The sequence below is a fragment of the Pempheris klunzingeri genome, chromosome 21 (assembly GCF_042242105.1).
Source record: "Pempheris klunzingeri isolate RE-2024b chromosome 21, fPemKlu1.hap1, whole genome shotgun sequence".
NCBI lineage: Eukaryota > Metazoa > Chordata > Actinopteri > Acropomatiformes > Pempheridae > Pempheris > Pempheris klunzingeri.
This window is the reverse complement of record NC_092032.1, coordinates 21250242-21270168: the sequence shown is the minus strand read 5'-3', so window position 1 is coordinate 21270168 and position 19927 is coordinate 21250242. Positions and strand designations below refer to the sequence as shown.

General features: G+C 50.1%; 2 protein-coding genes across 2 annotated transcripts in view; both read right to left on the bottom strand.

Moving 5' to 3' along the window:
- The window catches only part of dnah5l (dynein, axonemal, heavy chain 5 like), a 51780-nt gene extending 39415 nt beyond the window's left edge, over positions 1–12365 (bottom strand). Inside the window, exons 1-28 of the mRNA XM_070853376.1 lie at positions 12161–12365; positions 11118–11221; positions 10148–10342; positions 9998–10072; positions 9768–9857; positions 9062–9133; positions 8866–8967; positions 8446–8632; positions 8206–8371; positions 8007–8100; positions 7810–7908; positions 7338–7519; positions 6580–6702; positions 6406–6511; positions 6020–6115; positions 5238–5333; positions 4981–5154; positions 4641–4730; positions 4157–4312; positions 3824–3963; positions 3555–3706; positions 3246–3450; positions 2927–3014; positions 2667–2790; positions 2267–2436; positions 1009–1101; positions 830–933; positions 21–117 (exon numbers count right to left, since the gene is read on the bottom strand). Coding sequence (XP_070709477.1) covers positions 21–117; positions 830–933; positions 1009–1101; positions 2267–2436; positions 2667–2790; positions 2927–3014; positions 3246–3450; positions 3555–3706; positions 3824–3963; positions 4157–4312; positions 4641–4730; positions 4981–5154; positions 5238–5333; positions 6020–6115; positions 6406–6511; positions 6580–6702; positions 7338–7519; positions 7810–7908; positions 8007–8100; positions 8206–8371; positions 8446–8632; positions 8866–8967; positions 9062–9133; positions 9768–9857; positions 9998–10072; positions 10148–10342; positions 11118–11221; positions 12161–12365 — 3585 coding nt within the window. The remainder of the gene's footprint in view (positions 1–20; positions 118–829; positions 934–1008; positions 1102–2266; positions 2437–2666; positions 2791–2926; positions 3015–3245; positions 3451–3554; positions 3707–3823; positions 3964–4156; positions 4313–4640; positions 4731–4980; positions 5155–5237; positions 5334–6019; positions 6116–6405; positions 6512–6579; positions 6703–7337; positions 7520–7809; positions 7909–8006; positions 8101–8205; positions 8372–8445; positions 8633–8865; positions 8968–9061; positions 9134–9767; positions 9858–9997; positions 10073–10147; positions 10343–11117; positions 11222–12160) is intronic.
- Positions 12366–13521: 1156 nt separating this feature from the next.
- On the bottom strand, positions 13522–17369 carry hus1 (HUS1 checkpoint clamp component). The gene is made up of 8 exons (XM_070853153.1): positions 17260–17369; positions 16510–16637; positions 16189–16365; positions 15364–15471; positions 15207–15281; positions 14642–14741; positions 14176–14310; positions 13522–14075 (listed from the first exon to the last, which is right to left on the bottom strand). The coding sequence occupies exons 1-8, from the start codon at positions 17309–17311 to the stop codon at positions 13993–13995; spliced, it is 858 nt and encodes a 285-aa protein (XP_070709254.1). The 5' UTR covers positions 17312–17369; the 3' UTR covers positions 13522–13992.
- Positions 17370–19927: the final 2558 nt, after the last annotated feature.

Genomic DNA, 19927 nt, shown 5'->3' with positions numbered 1-19927 from the left:
ATCATCATCATCACACACACCTGGAGCCACAGAGGTGAGAAGTGAGTGAGCTCATTCAGAGTGTCGGCAGCCTGAGCTCTCAGAGACGACACGATGGAGCCGAGCTGGACCACCAACCTGCTCCAGACAACACCATCATCACCATCACCATCACCATCATCACCATCACCATCATCACCACCATCAGGGGCTGTGAACACTGGTTTGTTATCAGCTTCACTCCGTTTTAACAGCAGCAACATTTATCAAAGTATCAGAAACATCTGAAGTCCAATAAGGTGTTTGTCTTCTTTGGGACTCAGGTGTGTGTTTTTATTTGTTCAGGAGGATCAGAGTGTTATTCTAAGTGTGTGACAGCATCATGGAAAGGATCCCTACAGAGAGAGACCTGGAAGATCCTTTTGGTTTAACCACAAACAGCACACACACCAGACTACATTCACTAAAACAGGGATTTTACATGAAAGTTGCTGGTGTGCTGCTGCTTGGATCAGTTAGCTTGTTTGTGTTGTTGTGTGACTTTGGTGTTTTAAAGGGTTAATTCAGATCCCACATGATATCATTGTGACACACATTAACAAACAAACTAATTGATGGAGGCAGCAGCAGAGCAGCAGCTCCTGTGTTCTGTTCTCTAAAATCCCTGTTTTAGTGAATGTAGTCTGGTGTGTGTGCTGTTTGTGGTTAAACCAAAAGGATCTTCCAGGTCTCTCTCTGTAGGGATCCCTCTTAGTTGGTGAGCTAAAAGTTACCAGCCAATGAAAAGGCAAAGAAACCTGCATTACTGTCCATCTAAAAACCTGATTCAGGACTGGACTGCTGGACTGACTTGGTGACGTCTCTGTGCTCGGCCAGCTGTCTGTCCAGAGGCCGCAGCACCGGTGGCTTCACCGGGATGTCGTCTCCTGCATCCCGACCCGCCGCCTGCTCCACCTGGCAGACAGAAGAACGCCGGACTGTGATTGGCTGTCCGGTAAACCAGATGAGTGAGTTTATTGACCAGCGTACCTGCTGCTGTCTGTACTGCAGATGACAGTGAGTCCACAGAGGGATGTCTTTAGTCACAGACAGCACGGCGCTCACCAGCCTGTTCACTGCACTCTGAAACACACAACACACACACTCATGGTCTACCTGCACCCCCCCACAGTGGTAAATGTCAGGCAGCTTATTAAGACATGCCGGTAAAGGTACGTAGACGTCCAAACAGCCTCCATATGTGATTCTGCTGCACGAGCATCAGGGAGGTGCTCTCTGCATGGGAGAGCGGCCGTGCTCTGTAATTTCTCCTCCCAGAAATGAAAACCATAATGTAAGACAGGACAAAACATTACAGGAGATGAAGGAAAGGTTACAGGTAACAACAGAAACCCAACTGATTGTAAAATAAGAGTTTCAGCCTCCATCCGTCACCGTCAGACAGTTTCTACAGAACATTAAGACGTCACAGTAAAGTCCACCTTTGACCTCGTGAATATTAAATGTCATCATTAGCCATCTGATTCTTGACTTATGGCCAAAGATGTGTTTTGTGAGCTCACAGCGATCATCAGTTCATCTTTGAGTCCAAGTGGACGTTTGTGCCAAATTCCCTCGAGATGTTCCTGAGATATATCGCTCTCAAGAATCGATCAAACAACAAATACAACAAAGGTATCGTGTTCTGCGTCCAGCAGAGCGGAAACGAGACACGTAAACGTAAAGAAAAGGTCAGATGACAGCGAGGATCCTCTCTCTGCTGCGTTTGGGTGTCGGTGCTTGATTTCATGCACCTGTTGGTGGGCGAGTCGGAGGCAGCAGGAGCCTCCACAGCGTCTCTGCTGACATTCACTTCCATTAGAGACTCTTTAAGACCCTTTAATACCAGATAGACTGTCACTTAATACCACGTTCACAACTATACCATGAAAAAGAGAAATGGAGACACAGAAGGAACAACAAGGCCTCGAATTTTATATTATTAAGTTGCATTCCAGTGCTTTCCAGCTGTAACCATAGTTACCATTCTGATGACTGTATTTAAGCTTCAGGTAGTAAAAATGAAGGAAAGTATATATTTTTAATATCTTTACTTAACTATTTGCATATTTTGAAACTGAATTTCAAACATAAAACAATTATAATAACTACTTCACTAAATTTGAAGTTCGAGTCCGATAACCAGACTTAACGTTGAACAAAGCAGAAGAAACACGGACTGACAATGTTTCTCACGTTCTCTTCATTCAAACGGTCCCCGTACGGTTTATGGGAGCAGCAGAGGTACCTGAATGTCGTCCAGGCTGGGCCTCAGGACGATGTTGGGGATGGCGAGCTGGATGGAGGCTCTGAAGAGAGGAGGAGGAGGAGGAGGAGCTGAGCGGCTGCTGCAGGAGGACGGCTGGTATTTGGGGACATGGAGTCTCCTCCTCAGGGCGTCCAGAGAGGATCTGGTGGCTGAGAGGAGACCATCTTCTGTTTTTACCTGTTCAATACATGTTCTTCTTACCTTTAACGAGCCCCTGTTCCATTTTATTTCAACAGAGACATCTGAATCTAGAAATCTAGATCTGTGAATCCTTCCTGACAGCAGGAGAACTTTACTGCAGGAGTCTCACTTGAGCGTCTTATTTTGAAGGAAGGAAGGAAGGCGGGAGGGAGGAAGGAAGGAAGGAAGGCTGGCTGACCTTTGACCAGGGCCTCGGTGTTACGATGGCAGAGCTGACCAATCAGGTTGTAGAAACGACAAGGAAGACACGACAGACAGCGAGTCTTCTGTTTGGAGTCTGGATGGAGACACTGGAAGGATCCCTGAGGAGGAGGAGGAGGAGGAGGAGGAGGAGGAGGAGGAGGAAGAGGAAGAGGAGGAGGAAAAGTAATTAATGACAAACTAACGTTTAGTTTTTGACCAAATGCTCTTCAGTGTGTGTGTGTGTGTGTGTGTTACCTCCAGATTAACTGTCTCTGTCGTCTTCATCTTCCTCTTCAGCTCCTCAATCAGCTCAAACACATATTTCTCTACCTGCTGACTCTGCCTACACACACACACACACACACACACACACACACACACAGTAACAGAAGTGGGCGTGGCCACAGCGACATCATTCATTTTCTTGTAAACCGCCATTTTGAAGCCTTCAGTCTGGCTTCATGGGCGCCGCCATCTTGGTTTTTTGGAGCCAGGAGTGACGTCTGTCCCCTGATTGGTCAGACAGACATCAGACAACCACAAAACAATCAAACACGCTGATCTTCAGTTTTACCAGCTCAGAGCGACGGCAGCAGCTCGGACTGAGCTGTCTGTCTGCAGCAGGAGGCGCTGAGGTGAGACAGGGTCCTCAGGCAGGACCAGCAGACAGCAGGACGACATGGACTGAAGCAGCCGGCCGACGCGACACTCCAGCAGGTCTGCGGCAGCTTTGGACACCTGATCCAGGTGGTCCAGAGCCGGCCTGACACTCTGGATGACTGAGCAGGGCAGACACAGGTGTTACCTCTGCTCCACTGGAGGAAACAAGGTGCTTATTGATCCATGATTGGTTTTCATTCGGCCGTCTGCTGCTGCTGCTCACATGAATCGGCGTTGAGAGCGGTCCAGGACAGAGTGGTGAGTCCAGGAGAGAGCGCCGCCTCCACCCGGCCGACGAAGGGCTGCATCAGAGGGAGGAGGACGGGGGGGATCCTGGAGACCAGCGAGCGGTAGTCCTGGAGCAGCTGCAGCAGCCTGGACCCCCGGAGCAGAGAGACAGACAGACAGACAGACAGACAGACAGGCATCACCTGACCCGCTGCGTCAGCCGGGTGAAGTGGAGGACGGACACCAGTAAACAGCCGCTCTCACCGCTCGTGCAGAGCTTTGACCTCTGCTCCCCTGGACGCCATCTTTAGGACGACCTTCGGCACGCTGGCCCCCAGTCTGGTCATCCACCGGGCCTCCTGCAGCACCTCCAGCACCGCGGGGTCCAGGTTCACCATCAGCTCCTGGGGGGGGACGGACGGAGAGTGGGTTCAACATGAAAACCACCAACAGACAGAGGAGGACGGAAACAGAGCTAAGCTAAGATAAGCTAAGCTAAGCTAAGCTAAACTGAGCTGAAAAGATCAGTACTGACACTCTGACCTGAAAAAGGCAGCAAACAGTCAGATAAACACCAGTCAGTCAACCTTCGGTCACCTTGCTGCTCTCGTGTCTGGCCAGCAGGGCGGCGCTCAGGCGGAGCGGCACCGTCTCTGCCTCCTGACTCCAGACCTGCAGGTGCAGCAGCTCGTCCTGCAGCAGCACGGCGGCCATCTTGTTATAGCTCCGGATCACTTTAGTCAGCTCTGGTCCCTGACAGACAGACAGGCAGGCAGGGAGGGAGAGAGAGACAGGCAGGGAGGGAGAGAGAGAAACAGTCATGGAGGAAGGGAGGGAGAGAGATACAGGCAGACAGACAGACAGACAGGCGGACAGAGAGACAGACAGACAGGCAGACAGACAGGCGGACAGAGAGACAGACGGACAGACAGACAGACGGGCAGAGACAGACAGAGAGACAGACAGACAGAGACAGACAGACAGTCAGTCAAACAGAGGCAGACAGACGGACAGAGAGACAGACGGACAGAGACAGAGACAGTCAGGGACAGACAGACAGACAGACAGACAGACGTTCTACCTTGAGGACGTCGAGCTTTGTCTTCAGCACCAACATGGGAGCTTCGACCTTCCTGAAGAGCTGACGACACCACAGGATCCTCCCCGCCACCTGAGAGGGAGACGGGCAGACAGACAGACAGACAGACAGACAGACAGGTGATGCCTCTGACCGGTCACCAAGTGGACTGACAGAAACATCTGACTCTGGATGAGTGAGCAGAAACACAGCTGGCTCTCTGTTTATCTTCTTACAGATAAAAGCAGGAAATGACCTGCAGATCAATCAGGGACAAACAAGTGGTAATGCTAGTGATGGCAGAGTCAGTGAGACAGGCTGTGAGTGAGACAGGTGTCAGTACGGGGGGCAGGTTGCGTCCGGTGGGGGGTCTGTCCCTCTGTCGCTGGTAGGTCTTCCTCAGCAGCTCCAGCTCTCTGCCGTAGCGCTGCAGCAGCAGCAGGTGGTGCTGCCTCAGGTCCAGACGGGCCGCCGGGCCGCATTCAAACACCGTCAGCAGCTCCAGCATCCGCTCCGTCTGAAACACACACACACACACACTCTCACACACACACTTCAGCATGAGGTTCACACACATGAGGCTGATGGCGTCCGACTCACAGTGAGAGACTGCTGGAACCAAAAGTCCAGCAGAGACTGAAGAGACTGGAACAAAGCCTGGACCTGGAGCTGGAAGTCTGCATAGTCACTGTCGAACTGACAGACACACACAGACACACACACACACACACACACACACACACACACACACACACACACACACACACACACTTGTTACCACAGGCTCTGTAACAGAAGTGGGCGTGGCCCCGGCAACATCATTCATTTTCTTGTAAACCGCCATTTTGAAGCCTTCAGTCTGGCTTCATGGGCGCCACCATCTTGGTTTTTTGGAGCCAGAAGTGACGTCTGTTCCACAAAGACCTCCTCTGATTGGTTCCGGCAGCGGCAGCTTTGGACACCCGATCCAGGTGGTCCAGGTGGTCCAGGTGGACTCACACTCTGTATGACTGGACTACAACATGACCCTGATGTTTGTAAAGGGGCAGTTTACTCTATTTTAGTTCATTTGACTAAAGTGCAGCGCAGCACCTTTCAGTCAGTGAGAGAAGCCTTCAGAGCCGCTCTGACCTCTGACCTCTGACCTCTGACCCCTTCAGGACCGTCTGTCGCTGCCACAGACTGCAGCCTGATGCTCACGTGATGATGGTGATCTTTCCAAATCCAGCTGCCAGGAAAAGTCACCACAACATGCAAAAGCTTACGCAGAACCGAAGGACGTCAGTCTGGATCGACTTCTACGTCAACAGAGCTCCGTCAGATCCACACTGTTTTAGTTTCACTGCTTCTGCTGCTCTTTTATTTAAGGATGGCCGCATTACCTCCAGCCTGCGCAGGTCCAGGACGTCGTAGGTCTTGGACTTGGTCGTGGAGACGATGGTCTGGTAGCGGACGTAGATCTTCTCGGCGCCCTCCACCTGGAACACAGCGCCTCCGATTGATCGACACACCGAACAGTTTTACGTCAGCACACATTTTATCTGACTTTATCTTTAGGCTGATGAGTTTGGGATCTATTGACACAGTTAGATTATTATTTAAGATAAGATTTAAGATATCGTTTATTGATCCCTCAGTGGGGAAAGTTTGCTGTTAGAGCAGCTCATGGGGAAACAGACAAAGCACTCAGTTAAAGAGATAGAAAACTAAATAAACATATTATCCTAATAATAATGATTGACTGTGATGTTAACAGTGGAGCAGGAACCTTCATGTGCTGCACCGCAGACAGACTCTCCAGTGAAGACGCCATGTCAGCGATCTTCTCCAGGCGCCTGCAGAAAGCATCGAACTTCCCGAAGATGTAGTTCTCACTGAGGACAGGAAGGAGAGCGTCACACAGGAAGTGACATCAGGAACAGGGGGAGGAGCTGCGGCTCACCTGAAGTCGAACGGTCTGCTCGGCGGGGGGGTTTGTCTCAGCTGGTCTCTGACGCTGCGGAAGCTCCTCTGATACTCAACATTCAGGAGACAACAGGAAGAGATCCTCTGTAGCAGTACAGGCCTGAGACACACACACACACACACACACACACACACACACACACACAGACACACACACACAGACACACACACACAGACACACACACACACACACACACACACACACACACACACACACACACACACACACACAGACAGACAGACACACACACAGAGACACACACACACACACACACACACACACACACACACACACACACACACACAGAGACACACACACACACACACAGACACAGAGACACACACACACACACACACACAGAGACACACAGACACACACACACACACACACACACACAGACACACACAGACACACACACACACAGAGACACACAGACACACACACACACACACACACACACACAGAGACACATACACACACTCACACACACACACACACACAGAGACATACACACAGACACACACACACACACACACAGAGACACAGAGACACACAGACACACACACACAGACACACAGACACACACACACACACACAGAGACACAGAGACACACACACACACACACACACAGAGACACAGACACACACACACACACACACACACACACAGAGACACACGATGATAATGATGATGATGATGCTGATGAAGATGGTGTCCCGGCGGTCTGCTCTACCTGTCGTGCTCCCACACTCGGGCCACGCCCTGCGACAGGTAGCTCCTGCAGGCTCCCACCATCTGGTTGGTGACCTTGAGCAGCAGCGAGGTCGTCCTCTCCGAGCCGCCGTAGTGCCGAGACACGGCGTGGATCATCCGCACGGCGGCCATCAGGGCGGGGACGTGCCGCAGCATCCCGGTCTGACGGAGGGGACAGGAAAACAGGTGGAGGAGGGACGTTAGTGACATGATTCAGGGCCGCTTCACCCCCTTCTTAAAGAAAATAGACCCTCCTTGGATTGAGGGCTCTAATCTACACACTTTAAACTATTGTAGTTCATCTATATTCTCTTTTTATGTGTTTCCAGGTGTTGAGATACCTGAACCTCTCTCCTTTATTTATCCTCCTGCAGCACTTTGTTCTTTTCTTTCTCCCTTTCTGTCGTTTTAAACGTGTGGAGACCAAACACAGAGCAAAAAGACCTTTTTACCGGAGAGCACTTCGCCAGCGGTCCGAAGAACCTGTCCAGGGTGTAGAGAAACTTCACATTGTCCTTCGCCTCGTTGGCCACGACCGTGATGTCCCCGTCCTTAAACAATCAGTCAGTCAATCAATCAATCAATCAATCAATCAATCATGATATTAGCAACAGAGTTTCCTATCAGTTTGAAGTGGATCGGCTCAGACCAGCTCTCTCCAGCTGCGAAGAAGTCGAGACTTGGTGACCTGCAGAACTCCCAGAATCCTTTTCACATGAGGACGCTTCACCTCCTCCATCAGACTGACACACACACACACACACACACACACACACACACACTTTATTGATTAGCAGAGCGAAGACAAAGTGATCGATCAGATCAGAGCCTCCCCGCTGAGCGTCCACCTGTTGAAGGTCACCATGCGTCTCTTCCAGTGCTCCAGCTCGGCTGACGGTCCCACGTCGTCGGCCTCCTTCCTCATCTGCTCGCTCTGCGTCAGCACCTGTTTGATCTGATTGGTCCAGGCCGAGACCACGCCCTCCAGTCGCTCCACCAGCTCGCTGTTATTGGCTGAGAGGCAGAAGCGCAGCGTCAGTATTGATCCTGAAGGGCGGGGGAGCGTACAGAGAGGTCGACCTTCCCACCTGCGGCCGTGTAGTCTGCAGGGCTGCTCAGCCGGCCGACGGCCTCGGGAAGCTCCTCCTGCTGCAGCCGGAACTTGGTCTCCACGCTGACTCTGGCCGAGCTCAGATTACTGACGAACCGGTCCACCGAGGACAGGAAGGACTGGACGTCTGGACCGGACGGGCCCTCCTGCACGGACCCCCACGCCTGGACACAGAATACAGAGTCAGGGGGCAGAAACAAGAGGCTGAAAATCATCCAGTTTTATGAAGATAAGCAGGTGCAGCATGGTATTATGTGTTTTATTAACATGGAATCAATATTTCATCACGATCATCATCAGTACCGGCATGCTGTGACCCCCCCAGTGTGAAATGAGGAAGCTGTGTTTGTAAGTGAGGTGCTGAGAGCCCACTGAAGGGATGGACGGGGGCGCGTACCTGCTGCGATCGGAGGGCCGGCAGCATGACGTGAGCCAGCAGGGTCTCCACGCTGTTCAGGATGCTGCCGTCGCCGCAGTCCAGCACGCCGAGGTTCACCTCCTGGAGACACAGCAGCACAGATGTTACACACACACACACACACACACACAGACAGCAGCTGCCTCACTAAACATCTGGAAGCCAAGCGACACACCTGCTGTACGTTAGCGCTGGTTATGGCCTTCTCAGTGGTTCTCAGGAAGTACAGACACTTCCCCAGGAGAGGCTGGAACACACACACACACACTGAAGTCAGCTCCACTCACACTGCTGCAAAAGCCAGGATGTCTGTGGATGTGAAGGTTTGGAGCTGAGTCCAGAAAAAAGGTCTCTAAAGATCATTTTAGGTCAGACGGGACCTGAACCGACAGATCAGGTGTGTTCTTGTGTTCTGTGTAGTATTTATTACTCCGCTACAGAGGGAACATGTTCTGCTGCTAGTGAGGGACGGGGAAAACCCTTTAGCAGACTGTGGTTCTTCTGCAGGACGTCCTCGGACCGACCGGTCTGTCCGGACGGTCTGAAGCCTGCTGGAGGGGTCCTGCGTCTCCTCGCTAACGGCCAAACAAACACAGGACTTTGCTCCATAGCAACACAACACAGAGAAGGCAGCATTGTTCTGAGCTCAGAGCGAAACTAAATCTATGTGGACAGACAGATCTGCTTTCATCATTAATTAACCTCAAAAAACAAGAAACCCTTGAAACTTTGTAGGAGCTTTCCCCCCTCCGGTGCTCCGGTAGGATTTACCTGGGTGGAGTTCACAGACTTGACCTTCTTTTATGGATCATTTACGGTCAAATATCTCCAGAGGTTGATTTTAAAAACCTGAATGAACGGCTGGTTGACCCCCACCGTACCTCAGAGCTCCCCGTAGTGAGGAAGAGTTTCCTCTGAGCCGCCTCTGAGGTCGCAACGTCCACAGAGGAGGAGGGAGTGGAGGAGAAGGTCTGGGGAGGAGGAAGACAGAGAGGAAGATGGACAAACAGGAGGAAAAAAAGAGAAACGATGATTAGAGAAAGTGAGGAGAGGAACACAAGTCAGACAGAAGCCGTATCATTAAAATAATTCTTCATGGGAGACAAATTACCTGTTTCACATTCTGATAGAAGAAAATCAGCTTCTTGGATCCATTCGCAGCAAAGAAATCATCAATCAGACCGAACTGGAAGAGTCAGACTTGATTTATCCACTGAACGACGACTGGTCAGAGGTCAGAGTCTGTGGACCGTGGCGTTACCTTATCATCGGACAGCAGGGCGTCCTCCACCTCCGGCTCCCCGAGGCTCCCTCCGTCAGCCAACCTGCCGATCAGGTATCTGTGCCGAGAGTCCAGCGTCGCTCGTCTCTCCTCCCTCGCTGCTCTGGCCTGCTTCAACATCTCCCTCCTCGCCTCGTTGGATAGCAGCGCCGTCCGTCTCCCCGACCTGGACACCTGGACAGACACGAGTCTCTAAACTAAACTTCTAAACTTCTAAACAGAAGTCAGTTTATTCACACCTGCAATCACTGATTTTTCTTGGCTGCTTGGTAACTAGTGACTTGTTAAGTAACGGTAGCTTATTTATGACACATCTGGAGTTGTGTTTGTGTCACCCAGTGAATGTGAGTCCTGTCTACTCTCTCTTTTAGCTCTGTTTTTGGTCTCCACCACCTAATATCTGCCTCTTTAGCTGCTTAACGCTCCACTACGCTCACCAGCTGCTCTGTGACTGATCCTGCCGGCCGTTTGAAGCTGAGCAGGTCGTGTGCAGAGGCTTTTTAACACAGATAAACAACCATTCAACACTCAGGTGTGTTACTGCCAGCTCCCGTCAGTAAGAAAACTAATGAGCTGAAGACCCCTCGCAAAGCATACGTATGGATAATGTGAAGAATATAAATGGTCTATTATCTTGCTCAGCTGTAATGTGATTTATATTCACAAGAAACACTACAGAAACGTAGCGGCACAGATGTACAACGAGTTCTTACAGAGAAGTCAGTGAGTTGATTCTTAAACATCCATTTACTGCCTCATGTTTGTTGCAGTAACTGTGTTTCTGTGAGAAAGTGGATTCAAGAATAGAGATCCATCAGCCTGTCAGTGAAACCTGCCCAAGCTCTGGATTGGTCCAAACTTTTCATCTCTTTGTCTCGTCTGATACTTCAGATCTTTTTCACATGTCAGCATCGGGGCATCATAGCACCGGCTGTTACTGTGAACTCACAGAGGTGCCCGCGGTCGGGGAGGGTGCAGCCACCGGGGGGGACATGTGATCAGCGGCTCTCAGGCTCTGGTCTCCTATTCGCCGGTGGCCTCCACCTGTCACATCTGAGGATGACAGGAGATCACAGGAGGACATAGGAGATCACAGGAGATCACAGGTGGACATAGGAGATCGCAGGAGATCGCAGGAGATCACAGGAGAACACAGGAGATCACAGGTGGACATAGGAGATCGCAGGAGATCACAGGTGGACATAGGAGATCACAGGAGAACACAGGAGATCACAGGAGAACACAGGAGATCACAGGTGGACATAGGAGATCACAGGAGAACACAGGAGATCACAGGAGGACATAGGAGATCACAGGAGAACACAGGAGATCACAGGTGGACATAGGAGATCACAGGAGATCACAGGTGGACATAGGAGATCACAGGAGAACACAGGAGATCACAGGAGAACACAGGAGATCACAGGAGGACATAGGAGATCACAGGAGAACACAGGAGATCACAGGAGAACACAGGAGATCACAGGTGGACATAGGAGATCGCAGGAGATCACAGGAGAACACAGGAGATCACAGGAGAACACAGGAGGTCACAGGAGGACACAGGAGGTCACAGGAGAACACAGGAGATCTCAGGAGGACACAGGAGAACACAGGAGAACACAGGAGATCTCAGGAGGACACAGGAGGTCACAGGAGATCACAGGAGGACACAGGAGGTCACAGGAGGACACAGGAGATCACAGGAGGTCACAGGAGAACACAGGAGGTCACAGGAGATCACAGAGGTCCTAAAAACAGCAGAATCACCTCCACAGGTGTCTGATCACAGCCACACTAGTCTGCTTTCATTATTTTATTCTGTTATTATCATTTAGCCATGAATCCAGCTGTTAGCTGTTAGCTGTTAGCTGTTAGCCACGTAGCTGCTGCCATCAGACCCTGCAGCAGAGGAAAACCCCTAACTGTACCAGCACAGCAGCAGAAGAGCATCAGACCGGATCAATACATGATCACTATCACTCTGATCACCTCTGTGGAGCTGAAGCACAGGAGGTCTGGGTTTGATGGAGGCTCCTCCTTCCTCCTCCTCCTCCTCGGCCCCAGGGCTGTCCTGCCCTCCCGCCTGGAGCTCTGTGTCCGGGGAGGGAGCACAGCCGTCCAGCCCAGCCTCAGAGCTGCCAGCTGGGGGGTCAACGGGCTCAGGGCCCTCCCTCTGAGAGTCTGGATCTGCCATCTAAGAATGGAGTTAAATGTTGACGAGACTTTTTCTTCATTAAGATAATTATCTCCAGTTATCACGAGTCACTCACAGAGACACACACTGAAGAAGTTCTTCTGTAAAACACAAACTATTTAGTTATTATCAACAGACATTCAGTCAATTATCACATGAAGAGAAACAAAACACACACGTTACAGTAAATGTGCATCAGTTCTCTGTGGGAATGAGCCACAATAGAGAAACAGACTTTTTCAAACATCTACAGCAACTCAAAGTAGAGTGAGACAGCAGGACGGCTGGAGGAGGAGGAGAGCAGGGACCGACCTGAGAGGAGTCCGAGTGTGAGGACGAGTCAGCAGAGAGTCTGGAATAAGGTCAGAGAGGGAGGGAGAGGAATCAGGAAGTAAATCAAAAGAGGCTCTGCAGAGGAAAAGTTTGACTGTTGCTATGGTAACTGGAGTTGTGTGTGTGTTTGCTGCTGACTTGGCAACTAAACACACAACAAAGCCTGGAAAAGACACCAGCAGAGAGAGTGAGTGAGTGAGTGAGTGAGTGAGTGAGTGAGTGAGTGAGTGAGTGTGTGTGTGTGTGTGAGTGTGTGTGTGTGTGTCCCTGCAGTTACCTGCTCTGCTCCCTGAGTTACTGTGTGCTTGATGTCTCTGCTCTTTGTATCCTGCTGTTATCTCTAATCCCTGGTTCCTCCTCCTCCTCCTCCTCCTCCTGCTCCTCCTCCTGCTCCTCCTCCAGTTCCCAGGCTCCTGCAGCTCGTCTGTTAAACCACTGACCTGCTCCAGTCTGTTTGGGTCCTGTTTCCTGGTTCTTCTGCCACCTTGCCGCCGGTGTCACATCACCAAGTGGATGCTGCAGGTTGTCTTCTGTGGCTGCACGGCTCCTTCTGGCGGCCAGAGGCTGATCGCGGCTCTGACCGGGAGCGGGAAGTCTTTGTGGTCGGGGGGGGCAGGCGGGACAGACGCTCACCAACGTCCTGCTGTCTAAAAAAGGAGCATTCCCAGTATTTTCCTTGCTTCACTTCAGCACCTCCACGTTCCTGCGGATAAGAAACTAGAGACTTTTGCAGCATCAGACTGAAATTAAACTTTCCTAAAGACGTCGTGCTGCTCAGGTGACACACTGACAGTCAGAATAAAGCAGGAAGTTCAGACAGGAAACATAAGAAAAGGCTTTTATTTATTAGACAGGCAGGAAATACAGCAGAGAAGCTTCTCAGTGAAACAATTCTGTTTCCATCAGCTGTGAACAACCGCAGCTCAAACTCTGTCAATTAAAGGGTCAGTTCAGCCGTTTTGGCTCCCGCAGACATGCACACACGAGCCTGGAGCTCCTTTCTGGGACGGGACGCCACCACAGAGCTGCTTTTAGGCCCCGCAGGTGAAAATGAGATCCAGTTCACATCCTTTGGTTTCACTTCTGATGCAAAACAGTCTGAAGTTGATCTCTGACGAATGTGCAACTCGTTCTGTTTGCTCCTCGATGACCTTCGTCCCACCGCAGGTCGGGGGGGGTCCTCTGTAGGACAGACTCCTCCTGAGTGTGAGTGTGTGTCATGGTTTGTGTGATGAGGAGGACTCAGGCTCCTCTTCCCTCCTCCAGCAGACCGACGGTGTCCTCTGCAGAGCGTCTACGCCACGGCGGGGATGAAATACTGCAGCGACGCGTCTTCGTGCAGCAGAATCAGGTGGACGACGCTCTCGTGGACGATATCTGGGAGGGGGGGGGGTGAGAGCACGACAGTTACAGCGGAGACGGGACGGAAGTAACAAGACGACGGCTGGGCGTGAGGCTGGGGGGGGGGGGGACTTACTGCACATGGCCTTGCTGGGGTTGACCTGCTGTCCCACCAGGAACTGCTGCAGCTTCCTGATGTCCACCCGGGCCTGGGCCATGGCCTCGGGGTCCCGGCTCTGAGAGGGACGGCCATGCTGGGAGGCGTCGTCACCTGGAGGGGGGGGGAGAAATGTGTTAACACCTCCCCCAGCAACAGCCCAGGGTGGGGCAGGTCCTGAACCAGAACCAGAACCTCTGAGAGCTCCTCCACCGTCTGGGAAAAGTGTCTGTCTGTCCCTCTGCTGCAGACTACAACATTTCAAACACTAGAAGAAGAAAAGCATCTAAACCTTCCTTGGATATACTAATGTCTGAGCTGCCCTGATGGAAAGCATCATGAGATAATGCTGTTGTGAACTGGTGCTGTATAAATAAAGACCGATCGATCGATCGATTGATCCTGCAGCCTGTTGGAGTCATGAGTGGAACATCAGAGCTCTTACCCCACGCAGGGTTCCCCAGGTCTCTGAAGTGAGTGGTGACGGAAACCAGATCGGTCTCGATCTTCAGGTTCATCTCTCCGCTCAGGTTGGCCTCCATTACCTGACACACACACACACACACACACACACACACACACACACACACACACACACAGACACACACAGACACACACACTTTAATGATCTAACAAAGTGAAACTAAACTAGTTTACACTCGAGTCAACATGTCTCCTCAGAGAACTTTTTAAATGTTAGCCCACGTCTGGACTAATTTAAAGGATAATTCAGTACAGGAGTGTATTTTATGTTTAATATCCCGACTTGTATTTGAGGTATTTAAACCCAAACCACCATCTTTTCCCTAAACCTAACCAACCTGCCACTGAAAACTGTTGCTAATAAAAGAATAAAAGTCTAGAATCTACCTTAACGGTCTCTGGGTGAAACTAATGAACTCTTAGAATATAAATACTAACATTGTGAATATTATTTATATTCTGAACATGAGAAGCTGTTGATCCTGTCACGTGACGTCAGGTTTAACTGAGCTCGACAGGAGTCCTACCAGGAAGTTGGAGAGGTTCTTCATCCTGTCCACGACGTTCTTCATGGTCTTCAGGGGCGGCAGGTAGATGCTGACCTGCAGGGAACCTGAATTCACTTCACTTGTACTGACTGAATAAAACCCCCCCACGGCGTGTTAGGACGTGTCCTGCACTCACATCGAAGTCCGGCACGCTCGGCTCCTTGAACTCGTCCCACAGTCTCCGGGGGATGACGTCCACGGGGACGTCGTGGGTGACGACGCGATTGATGCTGGACATGGTGGGCTGGACAGACAGACGGAGGGGGGGGGGGCATCATGTTTTCACAGGCTGAACTGTACTTTGATGGAGCTCCTCTTTAAATATCATGCAAACTATTCATTAAACTGGGAATCAGTTCAGGGAATCAATCAATAATTCATCAAATTGGAGACACAGAACTGAATTGAATCTTGAGATTTACACAATGTGCAACATGAGACATCGCTTCTCAATGTTAAAACTGGGAGCACATGTCAAACATCACATGAAGAGATGAAGATCCTGTGAGCAGCAGGTCAGGAGGAAGAAAAGGAGCCTCCATCATTAAACAGGAAGCAGCTTTCACGCTCAGTGAGACGCACACGTGGTCGCCGTGCAGTAAAGACACGAACACACTGACACATGTTGTCGTCTGTTCATCACCAAGACATTCATCAGTAGAACAGAGGAGTGTGCTGAGCTGCATGTGTCCAGTAGGGGGCAGCAGAGCGCCGGCCAGAGCCTGTGACAACATTTAACTTAACCTTGATGTAGTCGGGAAAACTAACGGCGGATTTATGTCGATAAAACACAACATTTTTATCATGAAATATTCCAGGTGAGAAATGGCGTCTACATGTAACCAAGTAAAGGATGAATCACAGAACCGTGTGTTCTGGGATGAAAACCCTTTAAGGGGAGCACAGCTTTCCCCAGCACCAGGGTGGTGGGCGGCGTGCTGAGGACGTGTGGCGGCCTCACCAGCTCGGCGGCGACGGTGACGCAGGGGCAGTGCTTCTTGGTCAGCTTCACCTTGACGGCTTTGGCGTTCTGGACCGTCTTCAGGGCTCTGGACAGGTTCTCCGGGGTCACCTCCAGACAAATCTCATTGTCCTCAGAGGACACGCCCTCCATCTGGTACTCATCGAAGACGTTGGCCTGCAGGGAGGAAGCACGCACTGACGGGATCAGCAGGAAGAATAAAGGGCCATTGTGGAGCTGAGCCGGAGCTGAGCCAGAGCTGAGCCAGAGCTGAGCCGGAGTCCAGCCAGAGCTGAGCCGGAGCTGAGCCGGAGCTCTTACCTGGGACAGCTCACACCACATGCTGACCCCTCCGTTGGCCACTTTACCAGACAGAACGAAGAACAGGTTGTCTGGGGTCAGACGCAGGACGCAGGTCTTGGTCAGCTTTGAGATGGTGGTGATGACTCCTGGGGGAGGATGAGGGAGGAGGAGCAACATTAGTAACCACGGCAACCACGTCTTCAGTTTGTTTCGGTGCTTTCACCGATACAGACTGAGAATAACTCTGTCAAGTTAATGCTGTGACAACTAGGGGATTCATCAGCTGTCGTTCGTTTAGGAATAAAGTTGTTTCCTGTTTTTTTTCTTGTTTTCTCTGTTTGATAAAACGGTAAAACCTCTTAAGGGTTTTGGACTGTCGGTCAAACAAAATATGATTTTATCGTCTGGGACACTGTGATGGAGAGCTTATATTTAAAACTAATTATTAGTTGCTGCCCTGAACTGAATTCACTGCAGCAGCAACAATTAGTTTGTCGACCAAACTTCATTCGATTTTTGCTAGATTTTGATCGTATAAATTTCTGCGAAAAAAGCTGCTATTTTATTCAAGCTGACGACTGTTTCAGCGGTTGTTGGACGCCAAAGTGAAGGCTGTCACCTGAGTTACGGTCACGATAACCCGCCGCTTCGTAAATCAAGTCCGGCGCGATGTTATTCTGCGGCAGAGAAACGCTGCTAAAGTTTGAGTTTTCCTGCTGAGGTTTGGCCGAAGCTAACGTGTTAGCATCAGAAGCTAAACAGACTCACGGGTGAAATGGTTCAGACACGCGACGTCAATGATTTTCCCCCGAAACTTCATTTTGAGTTTAGACAGAAAGTTCAAGCCTGAAAACTGTCAGATGTTTTTCTGGTTCTTCTTCAGGCGGGACGTCTGTGTTTGGTCCGTCCGTGTCCAAGATCCGGCGGAAACTGCAGCCAGCAACTATAAACAGTTCCGCTTTAATCCCGTTAATAATAATAACAACAACAACAACAACAACAACAACAACAACAACAACAACAACAATAATAATAATAATAATAATAATAATAATATATCAATAATAATAATAATAATCTCTTAGTTATTCTGCCTTTTACTTTTATTATTTGCTATTTTTGATTTATTTGTTTCTGAACTGTTGAAGTCTATACATGAAACAGAGGAGGGATCATTTTCCAGGACGGACCGACAGGAAGCGGATGTCAGAGGACCCCCACCATGTTAGCGTAGCTTAGCACAAAGACTTTTCTCTGGGTGACCTTTTCCTACAAATAAAGACTTTTTATTTTCTCGCCAAAATAAAACAGCTCTAATCTCCAAGCTCCTTTATTCTGAAACAAAAGAATACCAGCCGGGTTAATCTTTAATTCTTCTCCTCTAATCCGGACCAGAGTCCATTTGAAGGTTTTTCTTCTTCAGCTCTGGTCAGAAAGCAGCAGAGAAACATTTTCTTCTTTATTGTGTGTTCAGAACCGAGAACGTCCCCAAAAAGTACTTTTACTGCAGATTCTTCAACAGGAAGCAGGAAGTGTTGTTCTGAGTCGATCCTCCGCTGTTCTGAACTTCTCAGGTTTAGTCACATGACATCATCACGAGTGTTAATGTTATCACTTAAGATGTGTGGAAAAAGGAGGTAGAACCAGAGGAACCAGGAGGAACCAAAGGAACCAGGAGGAATCAGGAGGAACCCAAGGAACCAGGAGGAACCGGAGGAACCAGGAGGAACCAGAGGTACCAGGACGAAGCAGTTGGAACCATAAGGAATCAGGAGGAACCGGAGGAACCAGGAGGAACCAGAGGTACCAGGACGAAGCAGTTGGAACCATAAGGAATCAGGAGGAACCAAAGGAACCAGGAGGAACCAGAGAGTACCTTATATTATTTCAAACTAGTTTTAGGAAGCAGATTAGTGACCTTGAGGAATCATCTGACTGAAACACTGAATAAAGTTCATTATTTTATTATTATTAATATTTAAATCTTGTAGCTTTGGTTCTAAAGGTTTGAGTTTCACACCACAGTCAGTAAGAACAAGAAGCTTCTCCCTGTGTTCTCTCTGTGTTCTCCCTGTGTTCTCTCTGTGTTCTCCCTGTGTTCTCTCTGTGTTCTCTCTGTGTTCTCTCTGCGTTCTCCCTGTGTTCTCCTTGTGTTCTCACTGTGTTCTCTCTGTGTTCTCTCTGTGTTCTCACTGTGTTCTCCCTGTCTTCTCTCTGTGTTCTCTCTGTGTTCTCCCTGTCTTCTCTCTGTGTTCTCTCTGTGTTCTCCCTGTCTTCTCACTGTCTTCTCTCTGTGTTCTCCCTGTCTTCTCTCTGTGTTCTCCCTGTGTTCTCCCTGTGTTCTCTCTGTGTTCTCTCTGTGTTCTCCCTGTGTTCTCCCTGTCTTCTCTCTGTGTTCTCACTGTGTTCTCTCTGTGTTCTCCCTGTGTTCTCTCTGTCTTCTCTCTGTGTTCTCTCTGTCTTCTCTCTGTGTTCTCCCTGTGTTCTCCCTGTGTTCTCTCTGTGTTCTCTCTGTGTCCTCCCTGTGTTCTCACTATGTTCTCACTGTGTTCTCCCTGTGTTCTCCCTGTGTTCTCTCTGTGTTCTCCCTGTGTTCTCCCTGTGTTCTCACTGTGTTCTCTCTGTGTTCTCCCTGTGTTCTCTCTGTGTTCTCACTGTGTTCTCCCTGTGTTCTCCCTGTGTTCTCTCTGTGTTCTCCCTGTGTTCTCCCTGTGTTCTCACTGTGTTCTCTCTGTGTTCTCCCTGTGTTCTCTCTGTGTTCTCACTGTGTTCTCCCTGTGTTCTCACTGTGTTCTCCCTGTGTTCTCACTGTGTTCTCTCTGTGTTCTCCCTGTGTTCTCACTGTGTTCTCTCTGTGTTCTCCCTGTGTTCTCTCTGTGTTCTCACTGTGTTCTCTCTGTGTTCTCCCTGTGTTCTCACTGTGTTCTCTCTGTGTTCTCACTGTGTTCTCTCTGTGTTCTCCCTGTGTTCTCCCTGTGTTCTCACTGTGTTCTCTCTGTGTTCTCCCTGTGTTCTCACTGTGTTCTCTCTGTGTTCTCACTGTGTTCTCCCTGTGTTCTCCCTGTGTTCTCTCTGTGTTCTCTCTGTGTTCTCACTGTGTTCTCTCTGTGTTCTCTCTGTGTTCTCTCTGTGTTCTCACTGTGTTCTCCCTGTGTTCTCTCTGTGTTCTCACTGTGTTCTCCCTGTGTTCTCACTGTGTTCTCTCTGTGTTCTCACTGTGTTCTCCCTGTGTTCTCTCTGTGTTCTCACTGTGTTCTCCCTGTGTTCTCACTGTGTTCTCACTGTGTTCTCCCTGTGTTCTCTCTGTGTTCTCACAGCAGTGGAGGCAGAGCTCCGTCCTATTGGCTGTGGGCTCTGACCAGCGACCAATCACAGGCCGCCACTGTTCATAAACTGAGTCAGCCTGAAGGTTTCCTGCAGCCTGGACCTCAGAGAC